The sequence below is a fragment of the Chiloscyllium punctatum genome, chromosome 18 (genome assembly GCF_047496795.1).
Source record: "Chiloscyllium punctatum isolate Juve2018m chromosome 18, sChiPun1.3, whole genome shotgun sequence".
Lineage (NCBI taxonomy): Eukaryota > Metazoa > Chordata > Chondrichthyes > Orectolobiformes > Hemiscylliidae > Chiloscyllium > Chiloscyllium punctatum.
Window position 1 is genome coordinate 87,534,625 of NC_092756.1, and position 19,222 is coordinate 87,553,846.

At 41.3% G+C, this 19,222-nt stretch overlaps 1 protein-coding gene across 7 annotated transcripts in view; it reads left to right on the forward strand.

Moving 5' to 3' along the window:
• pla2g6 (phospholipase A2, group VI (cytosolic, calcium-independent)) overlaps positions 1 to 19,222 on the forward strand; it is an 85,230-nt gene that overhangs the window by 40,505 nt on the left and 25,503 nt on the right. For 6 of the 7 annotated variants that reach the window (XM_072588663.1, XM_072588658.1, XM_072588659.1 and 3 more), the window contains 5 exons: positions 5,225 to 5,412; positions 11,943 to 12,039; positions 14,338 to 14,520; positions 16,334 to 16,442; positions 18,748 to 18,885. In XM_072588663.1, the coding sequence (XP_072444764.1) occupies positions 5,225 to 5,412; positions 11,943 to 12,039; positions 14,338 to 14,520; positions 16,334 to 16,442; positions 18,748 to 18,885 (715 nt within the window). The remainder of the gene's footprint in view (positions 1 to 5,224; positions 5,413 to 11,942; positions 12,040 to 14,337; positions 14,521 to 16,333; positions 16,443 to 18,747; positions 18,886 to 19,222) is intronic. The other variant, XM_072588662.1, reaches the window with a different exon arrangement.

Below are 19,222 nucleotides of genomic sequence, written 5' to 3' on the forward strand. Positions count from 1 at the left end.
TACTGATAGGTCTGGAGTGTGATTTTATTTAGATCCATTAATGTCCTCATTTTCTTGTCGGGACAACTGCTTCTGCAGCTTGAGACATGTGTCCAAGCTGGTATGTTGCACCACTGCTGATATGTGTAAGGATGCCACTGAAAAGCTGTAGAACTCTCTCAGTGGGAAGTGTGAACAGCCTGCAGTTGTGGTCCACATGATGGAAGTAGAAAAATGGTGATGGTCTTAAGGTCAGAAGTTGGAAAACTAGGTACTAAAGTAGCAAGCAGGACTTCAACATTACTGATTACTAAATCACTCCAACTTCTATGTATGATAGAGTATATTACATAGGGAGTTTTGAGAAGATTTGTAGTTCAGGTTGAGGTTCTGATGTAGGTTTGGTGCTGAGCTGGAAGGTTCATGGTCAGATGTTTCATCACCATACTCGGTAACATCTTCAGTGAGCCTCCGGATGAAATATTGCTGATGATTCTTGCTTTCTATTTATATGTTTGGGTTTCTTTGGGGTGGTGATGTCATTTCCTGTTCTTTTTCTCAGGGTGTGGTAAATTGGGTCCAAGTCAATGTGTTTGTTGATAGAGTTCCGGTTCAACCACCGCCTGAGAAAAAGAACAGGAAATGACACCACCACAGGAAATGACATCACCAACCCAAACATATAAATAGAAAGCAGGAATCGTCAGCAATGCTTCGTCCAGAGGCTCACTGAAGATGTTACCTAGTATGGTGATGAAACGTCTGAACATGAACCTTCCAGCTCAGTGAGCAAACCGACATCCACATCCATATTAGATAGGATAAGACAGATGAATATCCAGCTGGAAGAATGGTACAGAAGGGAGGGCTTTAGATTCTTGAGACATTAAGACCAGCTCAGGAGGAGAACTTTTAGACCCTGGGAAGGTTTCACCTTAACAGAACTGGGACTGAATTCCCTGTGGAACGATTTGCTAATGGAACTCAGACTGGCTGCTTCTAGCCGCATGGCTCTCTTTAAATTCTTTAATTTTTTTTTTAAAGGGTGGTTTCCCTAACAGGCTGCTTCTTGAAGTCTGAACTGCACCTATTGTGTGTTAACATGCCAAGCTTTTTGGGGTCAAGGCAATTTTCAAACATCAAAATGGGGTCATAATATGAGGAAAAACAAATTTGGGAAGTGCTGATATGGGGTTTTTGAGGCAAGATAGGGAAAGAAGAAGTTGCAGTATTTATCATGGAGGACTTTGATTTGATTTGATTTATCACTGTCATCTGTACTGAGGTACAATGAAAAGTGTTGTCTTATATACTTTGCAGGCTGATTGTACTATGCAAGTGCATCAGGGTAACAGAACAGAGTGCAGGATATAATGTTACAGCTGTCCTAGAAGGTGCAGTGAAAGAGCAAGTTTAACATTAAAGAGGTCCGTTCAAAAGTCTGACAACAGCGGGGAAGAAGCTGTTCTTGAATCTGTTTATGTGTGCATTCAAACTTCTTTATCTTCCGCCTGATTGAAGGGGTGGAAGAGAGTATAACCAATGTGGAAGGGGTCTTTGATTTGTTGGATGCTTTCCTGTTGCAGCGGGATGTATAGATGAAGTCACTGGATGGGAAGCTGGTTTGCGTGACGGACTGGGCTCTGTTTGACTTTGCTTTGTAGGTTTATATGTTGCATAAGCCTTACCACAAATAAGGGATGTCTATGTGGTTAGTCTGGGTCTCAAGCTAAGTTTGGCATTGCCTCTTGGTGTCCCTGGTGGCCTTATGAAGATTGTGCCTGAATTTCCTGTATTGATCAGGGTTGCCCAACTTGAACACCTCAGACCTGGACTGGAGTGGATCTCCTAGTTTATCCGTGGTTTATGGTTGGGGAAAGTTAGGATTAACTTCTTCGGCACGCAGGATTCTACACACTTACTCATGAGGTCTGTAATAGTAGTGACATTTTTGTTTAGGCTGGCAGCTAAGTTCTTGAATATGAACCACTCCACTGACTCTAAGCAGTCCCCTAGAAGCCTTTCAGTTTCCTTGGATCAACACTGCACAGTTTTCTTGACTGGGTCCTAACTTTTCAGTTTCTGCTTGTAAGCCAGGAGAAGGAGCAGAATCTTGTCTGATTTTCCAAAATGTGATTAAGGAATGGAGCTGTAGGCATCTTTGATGGTTGTGTAGCAATGGTCAAGGGTGTCCGGACCTCTGGTGGGACAGAAGGTGTGTTGCTGGTATTTGCATTACTGGATGTGGAGGATGGTCCAGAGAGGTTAAATACAGAATTGATATACCTAAGAAGCTTGATTATAGGAATATGCAAGAATTATTGTACTTATAATGATTGATATTTTTTATCAGTTACAAACTTGGTGGATGGTGGTAGTGAAAAGAGCAAATATGGAGGAAGGAGTTCCTCGGAGGTATACAGGAGAATTTTCTTCATAAGTGTAATTTGAAACCAATGTGAAACCCACTGCATCTGTTACTGGAAATGAGGTGAATCAAGTGTCATTAGGAGACCATTTAGGGAGAAACGACCGTTGTGCATAAATCATAATGTTTAGCTTGTCTATGGAAAAGTAGTGGGAGTCTGGGCAAAACCAAGATATATTCCCTGAAAGGGTCAGGTACAGTGACATGACAAATCTCTGCATATGAGCTATGAAACTCATTTTGCATGAAATGATGCTCACAACTCACCATTGCTCTTTCACAAATAGTGTTCTGACCAGCAGCATGGAAAGCCCTCTAAGTTGAAGCTTGGCTCATCCAGAAACAGTCACATAACCAAATTCTCACCTTAGCACCTGTAATTTCTGGATCACCTCGCTTCAGTCTGGTAATGATCACAAGGCTGCTAACATTACAGTCCGATGCCAAGTTGGAGTAAAATCACAAATCTCACCCTCCTTTATCGGGTAGTTTCAGGAAGAAATGTGTACTTATCTGCAAAGTAGGCCAGCTGCATTGCTGCGCCTTCCATAACCACAAAATGTAATTCTCCCTTTAGTCAGCTGAACCTGCCTGAATCCACACTCTAAGAGAAAAGAACCTTCACTGGACTCACTCTTGGACTCTGACACAAATTACCTGAATTAATGTCCATAGATTTGTTTGTTTTAAATTGTTCCTAATTGTATCCTGTATCCTTTATCTTTTCTTTATTTCTTGTATGATTCCTTGTGTGTTGTGACATGCAGCTCCTGGTTTTGAATAAATAAGTAAATTGTACCGCTGTTTTAACTCTGCAGATGTTGCTGTGGTAATTTTGAAATTGAGCTTCGCAAATAGAGGTGTGCAGGGCACAACTTCAATGTTTGTAGGCAATATGAAACTTGCAAGTATTGAAAACTGAGAGCATAGTTTAGACCTTCAACAGATACATTCGTGGAAAAGTGACAGAATATATGAATTAGTTATTGAAGGTGGTAGGAGAGGTTGACAAAATGGCTAATAAGACTTACGGTGTCCTACATTTCATTAATAGTGGGATTGAGTACAGGAGCAAGTTTGGAGGTTAAGTTGAATTTGTAGAAGGCACTAGTTGGGTCTCAGCTGGAGTGTTATGTCTGGTTCTGTGTGCCACACTTTAGGAAAGGATGTGAAGATATTGAACAGAATGACAATAGTTTCAGGGGTGAGGAACTTCAGTTAAAAAGATCCATCGGAAAAGTTGGAATGGCTTTCCTTGAAGAGAAATTTGATAGAGGTATTCAAAATCATGAGGAGTCTGGATAGCGTAGTAAGGAAAAATGTCTGCTTGTAAAAGGCTTGCAAAACAAGAGGGCTTGATTTAAAGTAGTTGGCAAAAGAAATAGTGTGAGAAAAAAACTCTATGCGGGGACAAAGAGAATCAAGGGAAGATGGGGCTTGATTAGGAATTTGGAATTAGTGTAGACATTAAGCCACAACCTTATTGAATGGAAAATTAGGCTCCAAGTACTGCTTGACCTATTTCTCCTGTTTCTTATGTTCTGAATTATGGTTTAGCAATGAAGGATTGTGTGTGCAGTAGACAACAGTCCAGACAGTATTGTAGGCAATGCTGAGAATCAATTTAGTTTTAATGCTGGATGACTGCCTTCTTGCAAACTGCAGGTCAACTCCTCCTAGTCACTCAATTCCCCAGGTACAACACCAGTCATGTTTACTAATTGCTATTTAATCATTTTCTGCTGTATTTTAACCACTCCCATGTTCTATGGCCAGTGTCCAGCTTCCAAAAATGTCCTGAACACTGGCGTTCATTGAACTTCTATTACCACAGAAGGAAATATGAAAAGAATCTTGCAGCATCATTTATGACTGTCTGAATCAAGTCTTTTAGTGTTGTGTTGGACATCCAGAAGCTGATTAATTGTGACTGGATTTAAATTTGCTTATTATAGTATGAAACTTATGAATCTAGGTAACAAGTTTGGTGGGACAGGATAAAAAAGCAATTGTGAAAGGTAGACAAAGTGTTGGTACAGTGATATTTCAAATGCTGTCATCTTAGAATTTTAATAGAATAAATTAACTTTAATAACTGTCACTGTAGATAATCTTAATCTTCAAGCATGAACTGGATCCTTTTTCATCCATCCCATTAATGCTTTGAATGGTGTCTCCACTGTTATGTACACAGGGTTGTGCTTTCATGCAGAGGTTCATGGGAAGCAGTATACAAGGTTGCCTTCCTGCATTCATATTGCTAACACAGGTATCCCTGCCATAATTTCTAATTGTTTCAGTTTGTCGATGCTGTTCTCAAAAGGAAACCAACTTGCTTACACAGTGGACTGTGGCTGATCGACCAGCATCTTATTCTCTTTCAGAGATGTTCATATAAGGGCCATGTGTGCTTTCTTTTCAAATTTGAGGGACTGAAGCAGATTGCTAAAATTAACAGAACTGAAATCGTTACATGCATTTTAACACAATCCATATGTTTCTCTTTAAATTGCTACCATTTCAGTTCCTTAGATCCAAATGAAGTATCTATGCCAGGCCTCCCACTAGTGCCTATTATTGTTATATTATGGACTGTATGCCCATTGGAAACAGGCTTGGATCCTTCCACATTTATTTAGCAAAATTATTTTAATGACCATCTTGCAGGGGAGACTTTAGTGTGCATTTGGGATAAACGTGAGCCCAGGTGCAAAGTGATTAAGTGACCATGAACTAGTCAATATTTACCTGCTGTATCAGACGATAAAAACCCTAATCTTTCTCTCCATCTTTTTCATGTCTGTTTCTAATTCACAGTTGTTCAGCAAACACCGCTCTGTTGGAGTGAATCACTTGAGCAATAGCGGTGAGACGCCACTTCATGTTGCTTGTCGACTGGGAAAAACTGATGTAGCTAAATCCCTGCTCCATTGCCAAGCCAATTGTAATATTGTTGGATCGCACGGTTATCCAATCCATACAGCCATGAAGTTCATCCAGGCAGGGTAAGGGCAAGAAATGTTTTAACCTCCTACTCCTCCATCTTTCCCCTCCTTCAAATGCTGCTTAATTACTGCCTGTGCTTCTGTTTCCAACCCTGCCTCATCCTTTAAATTCATTTGTTTTCCTTTTCTCTTGTTAACGATGTGCATAGACTCTGCCTGTTTCAACATAGCAAAATACGTGACAGCCATTTTCTGGTTTGGTTAACAAAAAACTTGGCAGTGAACTGCCAGTCATCATTAAATAGTGCGTTCTTTATGGCCACACCTCTATTGATTTGAAATCCATTAGCCAACCAATCGACACTTTTTTCCCTCGTACATTGTAAATGTTTCCTTTTTGCGTTGGTATTTCTTGCGAATTGTCCCCATGAACATAAGACAAAATGCATCTTTTTTCAACAATACTCAAGTTCCATACAACCAAACTACATGTAAATATGACAGTTCATTCTTGGGCTATGGATAGTGACAGCTGGTCAGTATTTTACATTTTTGACAGTTTTCATGCAGCTGAACCATGGGTTGCATCACTTATGTGATAGAATCTTGACCTCTCCTTTATCTGTGTATAATTTGCCGAGGAACCCAAAAGCTAGAGTCCTGATCATTTCCAGTCCACCACTTTGGCCGAATTTACTCCTGCCATTGCTATTTTGACTGACAATAAACCTGAAAAACTTCCTATTCTCAGTCATACGTGCTTAATTTTGCTTCTTCTACATCTATATACAAATGTTAAAAGCGTATTGACTGAGAAAAGCTGATGTGGCTAAATCCATTGGCAAGTAGAAAGTGAGGACTGCAGATGCTGGAGATCAGAGTTGTGAGCGTGGTGCTGGAAAAGCACAGCAGGTCAGGCAGCATCCGAGGAGAAGGAGAATTGATGTTTCGGGCATAAGCCCTTCATCAGGAATGGCAAGCCAGTTAGGCTGCTATAGGAAAGATGTCGTTAAACTTGAAAGGGTTCAGAAAAGATTTACAAGGATGTTGTCAGGGTTTGAGTGGTTCAGCTATCAGGAGAGGCTGAAAAGGCTGGGGCTGTTTTCCCTGGAGCGTTGGAGGCTGAGGGGTGAACTTTTAGAGGTTTATTAAATCATGAGGGGTATGGATAGGATAAATCGTAAAGATCTTTCCCCCACGGTAGGGGAGTCCAGAACTGCAGGGCATAGGTTGAAGCTGAGAAGGGAAAGATTTAAAAGAGACCTAAGGGCCAACTTTTTCATGCAGAGTGGTATATTAGGAAGTGGTGGAGGCTGGTACAATTACAACATGTAAAATGCTTCTAGATGGGTATATGAAAAGGAAGGCTTTAGAAGGATATATGCCAAATGCTGGCAAATGGGAGTAGATTAATTTAGGATTTCTGGTCGGCTTGGATGAGTTGGACTGAAGGGTCTGTTTCCGTGCTGTATGACTTTATGACTCTATAATACTGTTGAAAAGCATGGTTACTTAATTATTACAAAACTTATCAACCTGAAACCTTACCTCTGCTTCCCTCTGCACAGATACTGCCTGATTTGCTGAGCATTTTCAGTATTTTCAGTTTTTATGGCTGATTGCTAGCATCCACACTATTTTGTTTTTGTGCTCCCTCTTAGAATGAGACTCACCGAATGGTTACAGCATGGAAAAAGGCCTCTCAGCCCATTGTATCTGTGCCACCTGTCTGCAGGTCTCATCTAGTCCTACTTCCCTGTCTGTTCTCCTTACCCTAACGCACACATTCTCAAAGTGTTTACCCCATTCCTTTTCAAAAGCCACATTTGAACATTATAAGAGATAGGATTTATAGGACTTATAACCATCTCGAAAAGAATAATCTGATCGGGGACAGTCAGCACGGTTTTGTGAAGGGTAGATCGTGCCTAACGAATCTTATTGAGTTTTTTGACAAAGTGACCAAATAGGTAGATGAGAGTAAACCAGTTGATGTGTATATGGATTTCAGCAAGGCGTTCGATAAGGTTCCCCACAGTAGGCTATTATACAAAATACGGAGGAATGGGATTGTGGGAGACATAGCAGTTTGGATCAGTAATTGGTTTGCTGAAAGAAGACAAAGGGTTGTAGTTGATGGAACATGTTCATCTTGGTGTCCAGTTACTAGCAGCATACCGCAAGGGTCGGTGTTGGGTCCACTGCTGTTCGTCATTTTTATAAATGACCTGGATGAGGGCTTAGAAGGGTGGGTTAGTAAATTTGCGGACGACATGAAGGTCGGTGGAGTTGTGGATAGTGACGAAGGATGTAGTAGGTTGCAGAGAGACATAGATAGGATGCAGAGCTGGGCTGAGAGGTGGCAAATGGAGTTTAATGTGGACAAGTGTGAGGTGATACACTTTAGACGGAGTAATCGGAATGCAAAGTACTGGGCTAATGGTAAGATTCTTGGGAGTGCAGATGAGCAGAGAGATCTCGGTGTCCATGTACACACATCCCTGAATAGGATCCCTGAACCCAGATTGACAGGGTTGTTAAGAAGGCATGCAGTGTTTTGGCCTTTATTAATAGAGGGATTGAAATCCGGAACCAGGAGGTTGTGCTGCAGCTGTACAAAGCTCTGGTACGGCCACACTTGGAGTATTGTGTACAGTTCTGGTCACTGCAATATAAGAAGGATGTGGAAGCTTTGGAAAGCGTGCAGAGGATTTACTAGGATGTTGCCTGGTATGGAAGGACTGTCTTACGAGGAAAGGCTGAGGGCCTTGAGGCTGTTCTCGTTAGAGAGAAGAAGGTTGAGAGGTGACTTAATAGAGACATACAAGATAATCAGAGGGTTAGATAGGGTGGACAGGGAGAGCCTTTTTCCAAGTATGGGGACGGCAAACATGAGGGGACACAACTTTAAAGTGAGGGGAGATAGATATAAGACAGATGTCAGAGGTAGTTTCTTTACTCAGAGAGTAGAAAGGGCATGGCATGCTTTGCCTGCAACAGTAGTAGATTCGCCAAGTTAAGTGCATTTAAGTCGTCATTGGACTGGTAAATGGACGTACATGGAATAGTGTAGGTGGGATGGGCTTCAGATTAGTTTGACAGGGCGGCGCAACATCGAGGGCTGAAGGGCCTGTACTGCGCTGTAATGTTCTATGTTCTATGATGCCCCTACTCTGTCAGGATATGCATTCCAGTTTGTAACCACTGCTGCATAAAACTGTTTGCCCTCATGTTGCTGTTGGTTCTGTTGCTAATTACTTGGTGACCTCTGGTTTTTGACATTTCCACCAAATGGGAAAAGTTTCCTCCCTGTCTACGTTGCCTTAACTCCCTATGAGTTTGGAGATCTCTATTAGATCTCCTCTCAACCTTCTTTCCTTTATGGAGAACAAAATCAGCTTCTCCAATCTATACCTGTAACTGAAATCCCTCGTCCCCAAATTATCCCGACACCCTCTCTAAGGCATTCACATCCTTCCTGAAGTGTGATGCCCATTATTGGGTACAGTGCTTCTCCAGTTGAGACCAAACCTGTGCTTATAAAGGTTCACACAATTTCTTTTCTTTTTGTACTCTATGCCTCTGTCTATAAAGCCTAAGGTCCTGTGTGTCTTTGTAAACATTTTCTCAAACTTCCCTGTCACCTTCAATGAATTGTGCGCATGTACCTGAAGTCTCTCTGTTTTTGCGCTATGTTTACAATTTAACCTTTTATTTGTATTGTCTTTCTTTATTCTTCTGATTAAAATATATCAGTTCACAATCTGTTACTTGTCTATTCGTTCCGCATACATCTGTGTCCTCTTGAAATCTATCACTGTCCTGCTCACAGTTGAAAATATCTTGCAAGTTTCATCTTGTCTGCAGATATTGAAATTGTGCCCTGTGCAACCAAGACCAAGGCATTAAAATATCAAGGAAAGCAATGGTCCCAGTACTGATTGCTGGGGATCCTACTGTATCCCTTCTTCCAGTCTAAAAAATAATCATTCACCATTGCTGTCTGTTCTCTAACTTGATAGTAATCAGTTGAATTTTCTGAGACAATTGACGTACAAGGATAGAGTTGGCATTTAAGAGAGGGTTACCAAGAGACACTAATTGGGATTTCTTGCACATAACTTGAGCACACCTGTAATTATTAACCATTTGGTTTTGAAATATATCTTTTACAGTTGCAGTGATCAAAATGCCACTTCAATTCCACGTAAGTTTCTCACAGATAAAACATTATTTTGTCTCTGAAAATCTCTGCAGGTCAAAACACTCAATGTGAGTATGGGTTCTGGGAAATGTTAAGGATGTAGGACGATGAAACACTTTCTCATCTGTACCCAATGCTGTTATCAGCTATTACAGTCATAGAGTCATAAGGTTGTACAGCATGGAAACAGACCCTTCGGTCCAACCCGTCCATGCTGTCCAGATATCCCAACCCAATCTAGTCCCACCTGCCAACACTCGGCCCATATCCCTCCAAACCCTTCCTATTCATATACCCATCCAAATGCCCCAGCCTGTTTAGCCCCTCCCTATAGCTCAAATCCTCCAGCCCTGGCAACATCCTTGTAAATCTTTTCTGAACCCTTTCAAGTTTCACAACATCTTTCCGAAGGAAGGAGACCAGAATTGCATGCAATATTCCAACAGTGGCCTAACCAATGTCCTGTACAGCCGCAACATGACCTCCCAACTCCTGTACTCAACTCTCTGACAATTAAGGGAAAGCATACTAAAAGCCTTCTTCACTATCCTATCTACCAGAGACTCCACTTAAAGGAGCTATGAACCTGCACTCCAAGGTCTCTTTGTTCAGCAACACTCCCTAGGACCTTACCATTAAGTGTATAAGTCCTGCTAAGATTTGCTTTCCCAAAATGCAGCACCTCACATTTATCTGAATGAAACTCCATCTGCCACTTCTCAGCCCATTGGCTCATCTGGTCAAGATCCTGTTGTAATCTGAGGTAACCCTCTTCACTGTCCACTACACCTCCAATTTTAGTGTCATCTGCAAACTTACTAACTGTACCTCTTATGCTTGCATCCAGATCATTTATGTAAATGACAAAAAGTAGAGGACCCAGCACCGATCCTTGTGGCACTCCACTGGTCACAGGCCTCCACTCTGAAAAACAATCCTCTACCACCACCCTTTGTCTTCTACATTTGAGCCAGTTCTGTATCCAAATGGCTAGTTCTCCCTGTATTCCGTGAGATCTAACCTTGCTAATCAGTCTCCCACGGGGAACCTTGTCGAACGTCTTACTGAAGTCCACATAGATCACATCTACTGCTCTTCCCTCATTAATCCTCTTTGTTACTTCTTCAAAAAACTCAATCAAGTTTGTGAGATATGATTTCCCATGCATAAAGCCATGTTGACTATCCCTAATCAGTCCTTGCCTTTCCAAATACATGTACATCCTTTCCCTCAGGATTCCCTCCAACAATTTGCCCACCACTGACATCAGGCTCACTGGTCTATAGTTCCCTGGCTTGTCCTTACCACCCATCTTAAACAGTGGCACCACGTTTGCCAACCTCCAGTCTTCTGGCACCTCACCTGTGACTATCGATGATACAAGAGGCCCAGCAATCACTTCTCTAGCTTCCCACAGAGTTCTCGGGTACACCTGATCAGGTCCTGGGGATTTATCCACCTTTACCCGTTTCAAGACATCTAGCACTTCCTCCTCTGTAATTTTACAAGATGTCACCACCTATTTCCTGAAGAAGGGCTTATGCCCGAAACATCGATTCTCCTGCTCCTTGGATGCTGCCTGGCCTGCTGTGTTTTTCCAGCACCACATTTTTCAAAACCTATTTCCCTACAGTCTATTAAAGATTTAAATGGAAAATGAAAATCATACCATGCCATTAATTGATTGTGATTCGGTTGGAAAAGGCATTGGGATCAGGAGGATTTGAGGTTTAATTCTTAGCTTTTTAATAGGATTGAGAACATCAGCTGGATCAGTAATTGGGGGAATCCTTTGGTTATAATGCCCTTAAATTAGAAGGAAAAGCATCAGCAAGAATGGAAGCTTCGGCTGTTCAGGAGTCTTGAAGAAGGATGCTAATGGTTCCTCAATAGTACAAAACTTGAGGGTTATTTGTAAAAGAGACATGTTTCTGTCTTGTATGTATCAGGACAGGTGTGAGAATGCCAAATTCCAAAGAGAGCAGCATACTTTAAGATTTGGCATTCTTTCATCTGGTCTGATGCATTGAAGATGAAAATCTTAGCAGTGTGTCTTTCTTTTATGCATACCTCAAGAGTAAGTCATGCTTGGCATGGTTATCCAGTCAATCATTGACTAGTCACTCTGGTATTCAACGTCAAGGCTGTCACACAAAATATCTCTCTTATATAGGAAGGTGTCTGTGGATTTGCACATTACCTTCATGAGAAAATGGGGAAAACGAAAAGGAACATCTCATTTCGGGCCAAGTTGCACCTTTCAGACATTTCATTTAATACTTAGGTTGTTTTATTGTAATCCAAATTATTCATAAAAAATCATGACTGTAAGTGCGTAGCCTAGTAATACTCACACCAGTCATCTCTCCTATTCGTTTCCCTGTAGGTGCGCTGAGGCTATCCTAGATACAGACCCAAGTCAAATCTCCACTGAAGATCCTCATTATGGAGGGACACCTCTCCATTGGGCCAAGAAATCAGATGTAAGTTTTATTCTCCCTGTATGATGTAGTTCATGAACTTCTTCACCTGGGTCTTTGGTACTTGAGAATTGTGATGAGATTAGCGTGAGTTTTGGATGATTGGTGTATCCCTGGTTATGCAGCCTTTCATTGTAATCAAAGCAATTGTGTCATTCACTCGACAACATTTCAATACTTTGTGCTAGATTTACGAGAGGATTTGTAGCTCAGATTGAGGTTGAGGTTGTAAGTTTGCTCACTGAGCTGGAAGGTTTGTTTACAGACGTTTTGTCACCAAGTTAGATAACATCATCACTGAGCCCCCGGTGAAGGCTTCGCCAGAGGCTCACTGATAATGTTACCTAGTATGATGGCAAAACGTCTGAAAGCAAGCCTTCCAGCTCAGCGATCAAACTTGCAACCTGAACTTTGTGCTAGATCTTTGTACATTTTGTTCAAAGTGCATTTATTGTCAATGAAATATTCTGCATATAAATCTAAGCAGAGATTATAATGAGACTTAAGCTTGAATGTAGCTTGTCAGCTTTTTGTATAAATGTATTCAATGGTGTAATCCTGCAGTATACCAAATAGGAAGAGTCCAAATATATCTCTGAACTGTGTTGAGTTAGCCACTCTTTTCCAGAGCATTGCAGTTATACTTAATGTTCTTGGGCTAACAGAAGGGAATCACATCTAGTTGTCAAGTGGCCTGGGATAGTCAGGCTTCACTGAAGTACGTCACAAGGCTAGTTAGGGTAAAGTTTCGAGAGTGTCGTGCTGGAAAAGCACAGCAGGTCAGGCAGCATCCGAGGAGCAGGAGAATCGATGATTCAGGCAAAAGCCCTTCATCAGGAATGAGGGCTTTTTGAAGTGTAAGAGTTGCATGCTGAGGGACCCTCTTATACATAGCATTTTATTCCAATCATTTGGTTTGTCTCCAACACCACCTTATTTTTATCTTTTTGTAATTATCTGTCTGCATCAATTAATTGGATTTTTGGCCATCGCTTGACTTGTTATTCAGCTGGTGACACTTTATTCACACTGCCTTGATCACCTGCAGGGACTTATTATTCGGTTGGTTGACACTTCACTCACGCCATTTGTATGATCTTTTGGTGCCTCTGATAATAAAGTCTGTGCCTGCATGCTCTCTTCACCACCTGATGGAGGGGCAGCACTCCAAAAGCTTGTGATTTCAAATAAACCTGTTGCACTTTAACCTGGTGTTGCGTGCACTAACATTAGGATGAGGAACCAGTTTGCGACCTTGAACAGATTGTGGTGAGCTATCTTCCCATTGTGTTGGATGGTGTCAATGTTTCCTTGGTGGCAGTTCTCTGGCCTCTGAGTCAGGAGGATGTAAGTTCAAGCCCCCACTCCAGAAACTTGAACACATAATAGAGATTGATAATTCTTTGTATTACTAAGGGAGTGCTGAACTGCTGCAAGTGTTGTCTATTTTTTAATTAATCAGAGATGTAATTAAATTACTTGGGAACAAGTGGGACTTGAACTCAGTTTAGAGATAGCGACACCACTGCTGCCCGATTAGAAGTGTTTTTCAAATATTTTCGAATCAGTATGTTTAGAGATGTTATTAAATGCCTCTGGAGGAGGTGGGATTGAACCTGGGACTCCTTGATCAGAGATTAGGACACTGCCACTGTGATGCAACAGCCCTTAAGTGCCATCATTGAATTAATTTTTATTTTCTATTTTTCCTAATTAACCTGTTCAGATATGTTACTGCATATTTCTGCAGCAGGTGGGACTTGAACCCGGGCCTTCTGGTTCAGGGATAGGGCCACTACCACTCTGTCACAAGAGAACCCCTAAGTACTATCTTTGATTATTTTTGTTATTAACCTATTTTTCTAATTAACCTGTTTAGAGATGTTATTACACACCTCTGAGGTAGGTGGGACTTGAACTGAGCCTCCCGGTTCAGGGATAGGGGCAATACCTCTGTGCCACAGGAGAGCCCAGGTGTTGTCATTGAGAGGAGATTTATAAAAGGTTCTACCTGTCCTCTCAGATTTGTGGCGTTTAAGAAGTGCAGGGAAGCAGTTCCATTGTTCTGACCAGCACTGGTCCCTCAATTCGTATGAAATGAGATTATCTGGTCAATTATCATACTGTTTTTTGTATTACCTTGTTGGTGAATTGGCCACTTGTTTCTCTCTAGCATCGACAGTAATTCAACTCCATGTGCTACAAAGTGTTTTGTAATGTTCTAAGGGTGTGAAAAGCTCTACATAAATACAAGTATTTTTGTTATGGCATTACAACACTTTGTTGAATGAATCATTTCAGATGATCCGACTGCTGATTAACCGTGGATGCGCCTTGGACTACTTAAGTAAAACTGGAGAGACACCATTGCACATCATGGTGAAACGCGGGCGTTTTGAGTGTGCCATGATTCTGTTAGTACATGGAGCAGATACAAATGCAAAAGGCGAAAGTGGGAACACTCCTCTTCATCTTGCCATGAAGGTCAATACTTCTTAATGTCTTATAGAATAATTTTGGTTCATACTAGTCCATATCCCCGTGTTAAGCTGTTCCAGTACGGTTACAACACTGGTATCTACCTGACAGTGTGGAAAATTGCCAAAGTATGTCCTATACATAAAAAGCAGGACAAATCCAACCCGGCCTATTACCGCCCCATCAGTCCACTCTTGATCATGAATGAAGTGATGGAAGGTGTCATCAGCAGTGCTGTCAGTAGCACCTGCTCAGCAATAACCTGCTCGGTGCCACCCAGTTTGCGTTCCACCAGTCCAGCTCCTGACTCAGTACAGCCAAACATGGGCAAAAGAGCTGAAATCCAGAGGTGAGGTGAAAGTGACCATGCTTGACATCAAGATTGTGCTTAACCAAGTGTGGCAGCATTTGTGGAGAGAGACCAAGCTAATGTTTTGAGTCTAGATGACTCGTCATTATAGTTGACATGAAGTGTGGTAACCATATGTTCCGATCATTCTGAATCCGATTACTTAATCTGCACTATTGCTTCCCCATATTCCACCCCTCCACTGTTGCATAAATGCTGCCTCCTCCACACTCTCATGTCAGCTCTGATGAAGAGTAATCTTGGCTGATTGTCAGTTTGTTCTCCACAGATGCTGCCTGACCTGCTGTGATTTTCAGCATTTTTTCATTTTCAGTACAGACTCCAGCATTTGCAGTAACCTCCTCCTAATTTGTGTCTGGGTTTCTCAGTGACTAAGAAGGATAGAATTAAGTGTGATCATGGCTTTCTGTGCAACTAATAATCTTGATAACTTTAAACAAATAACATTGAGAGGACAGCACTAGCCTCCACTAGCTCATTTCCTGCGCACTGATCTCAGGACTTTGTTAATTGCTGATATAGGAGGAGAAAGTCTTTTGTTATTTCAGCTGGAGAGGAAAGAGATTATGAATGGGCGTTCCACAAATAGGAAAGAATTGTGAGCATTTATCATCTTGTTTGTCATAAGGGCATTGGCTCATTCTGGGGCACTGATTGACAGACATTGGCATTCATCCTTCAGTGCCAGGATTAAATGGCAAGTGATAGCAGGCTATTATTTATAGTGGGCATTGAATGCTGTTCTTAAACAGTGTGCCTCCACTTTCCCCAAAACTGAATTTTCCAATTGGACTAATTAGATTTTTTTTTCCCCTCCTTCCTAGCCCAGGGGCATTGCGATGAGTTGTAACTGCTCATAACAGTCAAGTTTCCAATTCTGCGCCAAAGTTGTGGGCACCCTCCTTGGAGCATGTACTTTCAAAGCAAGAGATTTTATTTCCAAGAGTGAGCATAATGTGTGTTTTATAAAGTGTTCTTGTCAAGAAGTAAGTTTGTGATGTGGAATGATGCCAGTAACATGGGTTCAATTCTCGCATCAACTGAGGTTACCATGAAGGACTGTCCTTCTCAACCTCTCCCTGGCCTGACGCATGGTATTTATATTACTTTGCCAAAAAATGCTGATTCAGAGCTTAAGCAGGATTCCTTATAAAGAATAATATCTTAAGTTAAGCATAAAGGCAAATTACTGCGGATGCTGGAATCTGAAACCAAAAGAGAAGATGCTGGAAAATCTCAGCAGGTAAGGAGAGAAAAGAGTTTTGACAAAGGGTCAGTTAGACTCGAAACGTCAGCTCTTTTCTCTCCTTACAGATGCTGCCAGACCTGCTGAGATTTTCCAGCATGTTCTCTTTTGGTTTAACTTAAGCAGTCTTTCCTTATAAAGAATAAAGCACTCTTGAAATGTACTTTTCTTAAAATTTATAAAATGACTTTCTATTGTTGCAGCTAGATAACCTGGAACTTATCAAGGCTCTGATCGTGTTTGGGGCTGATGTGAAATTGCCCAATGATTTCGGCGAGACACCTGGTTTGATTGCTGCACGCTACAGTAAAGGTGGGGGAAACCTTTAACTTAGCAAGATGTAGCTGGAGAATGCGAGGGCTGGATGTCTTTCACAGAAAGGATTCAGACCTTTTAAAAATTTTGCTGCAGCCATCTAGAGCTGCAAGATCTACCAAAAACAACTGAGTATGAAATTTAAATAATCATTTAACAATGAACCCCTACTGTATTTGATCCTTTGGTTTTCTGTGCATTTCTTAAACTGTTTCTTAACCTTCCTTTACAGTTGCTGTTTTCCCAGTTTTTCACCTTGACCTTTTTTATGTTTGGGAACTGAAATAAGATTCTGTATGAACCCCCATCTGACCTTTCCTCTTCCAGCATCTTTATCCCCCCTCAGCCGGATTGAATAGCCAGCATGTGCTTGGAGAGTGCTAAAACAGTGTGAAAATAACTCTAAATCCAAAGCTACTGCCTGGTCAGGCTTCAAGATATTTAAAGTGGACAATATTCCTCCTTCCTCCTTTGAATGGCTAAATGTGACTTCCTCCTCAATTTCCCTAATGCTTCTCTCCTGGTAGGCAGACATGCATTTTGTAGAATGTGTGCAATGCTGGAACATTTATTGTTCATTCCATGTTGCCCTGAGAAGATGGTGATTGGTTCCTTCTCCTTGAATCATTATAGTCTTTCTGCTGATGCTACACCCTTGTGATGGTCGATAGAGTCATAGAGTTATACAGCGTGGAAATAGTGCCGTCGGTCCAACTTGTCCATACTGATCAGAAATCCGAAATTAATCCAGTCCCATATGCCACCATTTGGCCCTTATCCCTCTAAACTATTCCTATGAACCTAGAGAACTGTCATTCAAGGTGATGAAATGGCTGCAATGTGTGGCCAAGATTTCGTCTCCTTTTCGGGAGCGACATTGTTCTAGCAGGGGCAGCTGAACTCAAGAATAGAGGAGTGGCACTTCAGGTCTCCACCCAAGCCTTCTGTGCCATTGCATGTCGCTGCAGTAAACAATGCCAATGTGTGTGCAAGTATTTCTGCATGGGCGTCCTTTTTAGGGCCTTGTTTGTGTGTGTGCCTTTATGATTTAAAAATATTTTATAAAGGTAGTAAATGTGTTCAAGTCGAAGAATGTGAATGTGGAGAGTTGTATGTGATTGCTTTGTGGTATTGTGTGACACCAAGCCTTGATCAGATACTAATTCAGTGAAGATAGTGTGACCAGAGCATGTTGCATGAGATATTATTATGCATTGATTTCAGCTGATACCAGCTTGTGTCATGGAATGCTATTGTTTTTAAAGTGCTATCCTACAATTTATTCCCAAGTACTGAATACAAGGAAAAAAAATTATCTTGCTTTATTTAGCTTGTTACAACCATCCAATATGGTGAGCTAACATTTTTAGGATTGCATTACTTGGGGTTCAGTTTCTGCGAGTAAGTCTGGCCCTATTCCTTTGATAAGGAGCAAAATCAGAAATTGCTGGAAAAGCTCAGCATGTCTAGCAGAACTGTTCTGAAGAAGGGTCGCTGGACCCAAAGCATTAACTCTGCTTTTCTCTGCACAGGTGCTGCCAGAACTGCCAAGTTTTTCGAACACTTTCGGATTTTGTTTCTGTTTTCCAATGTCTGCAATTCTTTACTCCTTTGATAAGGAGGTAGTTTTCCCTGTACTGATTTTCTGCAATTTCCTATGGCTTCTGTAAGAACACGTTCAGCAATGGCATTGGCATAGGCTGCACACCCTACTTGGCCACTGATGATGCAGCGTAACTAACCCAGATGGTCTAGAAATTGCTGCCTGTGAATGAATTGCTTTTTGAATTGCAGAAAAGATATCCAGTTTGGGAAAGGCTGGAGAGGGGAGTTTCAGAAAGAAGATCATTCACTGCTTAGCCATAATTGTGCATAGATGCAATGCAGAATAGTTCACATTAATCCGCGTGATTATATTCTCATGCTAGAGAGAAAAATAACTCTCATATAACAGAAATTAATTGGGTATGAAATAAAAAAGCTGTCTCAGACAAACCTACCTCAGCTAAATGAAACTCTTCTGCTCTCGCTTTTCCCAGCCTCACTCACTTGATCAAAGGAGACAAATGGGAAAAGTATAAGCAAGCTTCTTAATGTAGAAGCTTAGCTCCTGAGAAAGAGCCCAAGATGGTACTCTAACTTGGTCTGAAACTTCACAAGTTTTGCTCATGTTTTAAAAGGTACATTAACAATACATAACAATGAGATCTGCATGAATGTAAATGTGTTTATTTTTGGTTCAAATTTACGATTGTGCCTTGCTTGTTTATATCCTGGTACTAACTGTTTGATGCCTTTAAAGGCAGTAACCGGAAGGTGATGCTGAACCTACTGTGTAGTATAGGGGCTGAACGCTGTTATCCACCTTCTCCAGACTCCCCCTCACCGTCACCCAGCCATACTGCAAGACCAGTCCCAGTGAAAACCAACCGTGGATTAGGTAACCTCAGCCATTTGGCCCCTGTTGCTACATCCTCACTTCTGTGTCCTGGATTCCTGTCCTGCTTTGCAATTGGGTTATAGTGGGTGAAGGAAATCATCTTCTAAAATAATTGTTTATCAAAAATCATTACAGGCCAAGCTGCTCTGCAAGATTTGTCTTTCTTCTGTTGCCTTTATTCTTTGTTTTTAATTCTGCTTTTTGATTTATTTTTGAATACACTGAAGCTTTAATTTAAGAATGCTGATACATGAATGGAAGATCTCGTATGTAACGTTGTTAGAGAGGTGATTGTGAAATGAGTTATGTAGAGCCATAATTGTCACCTTCGTCACAT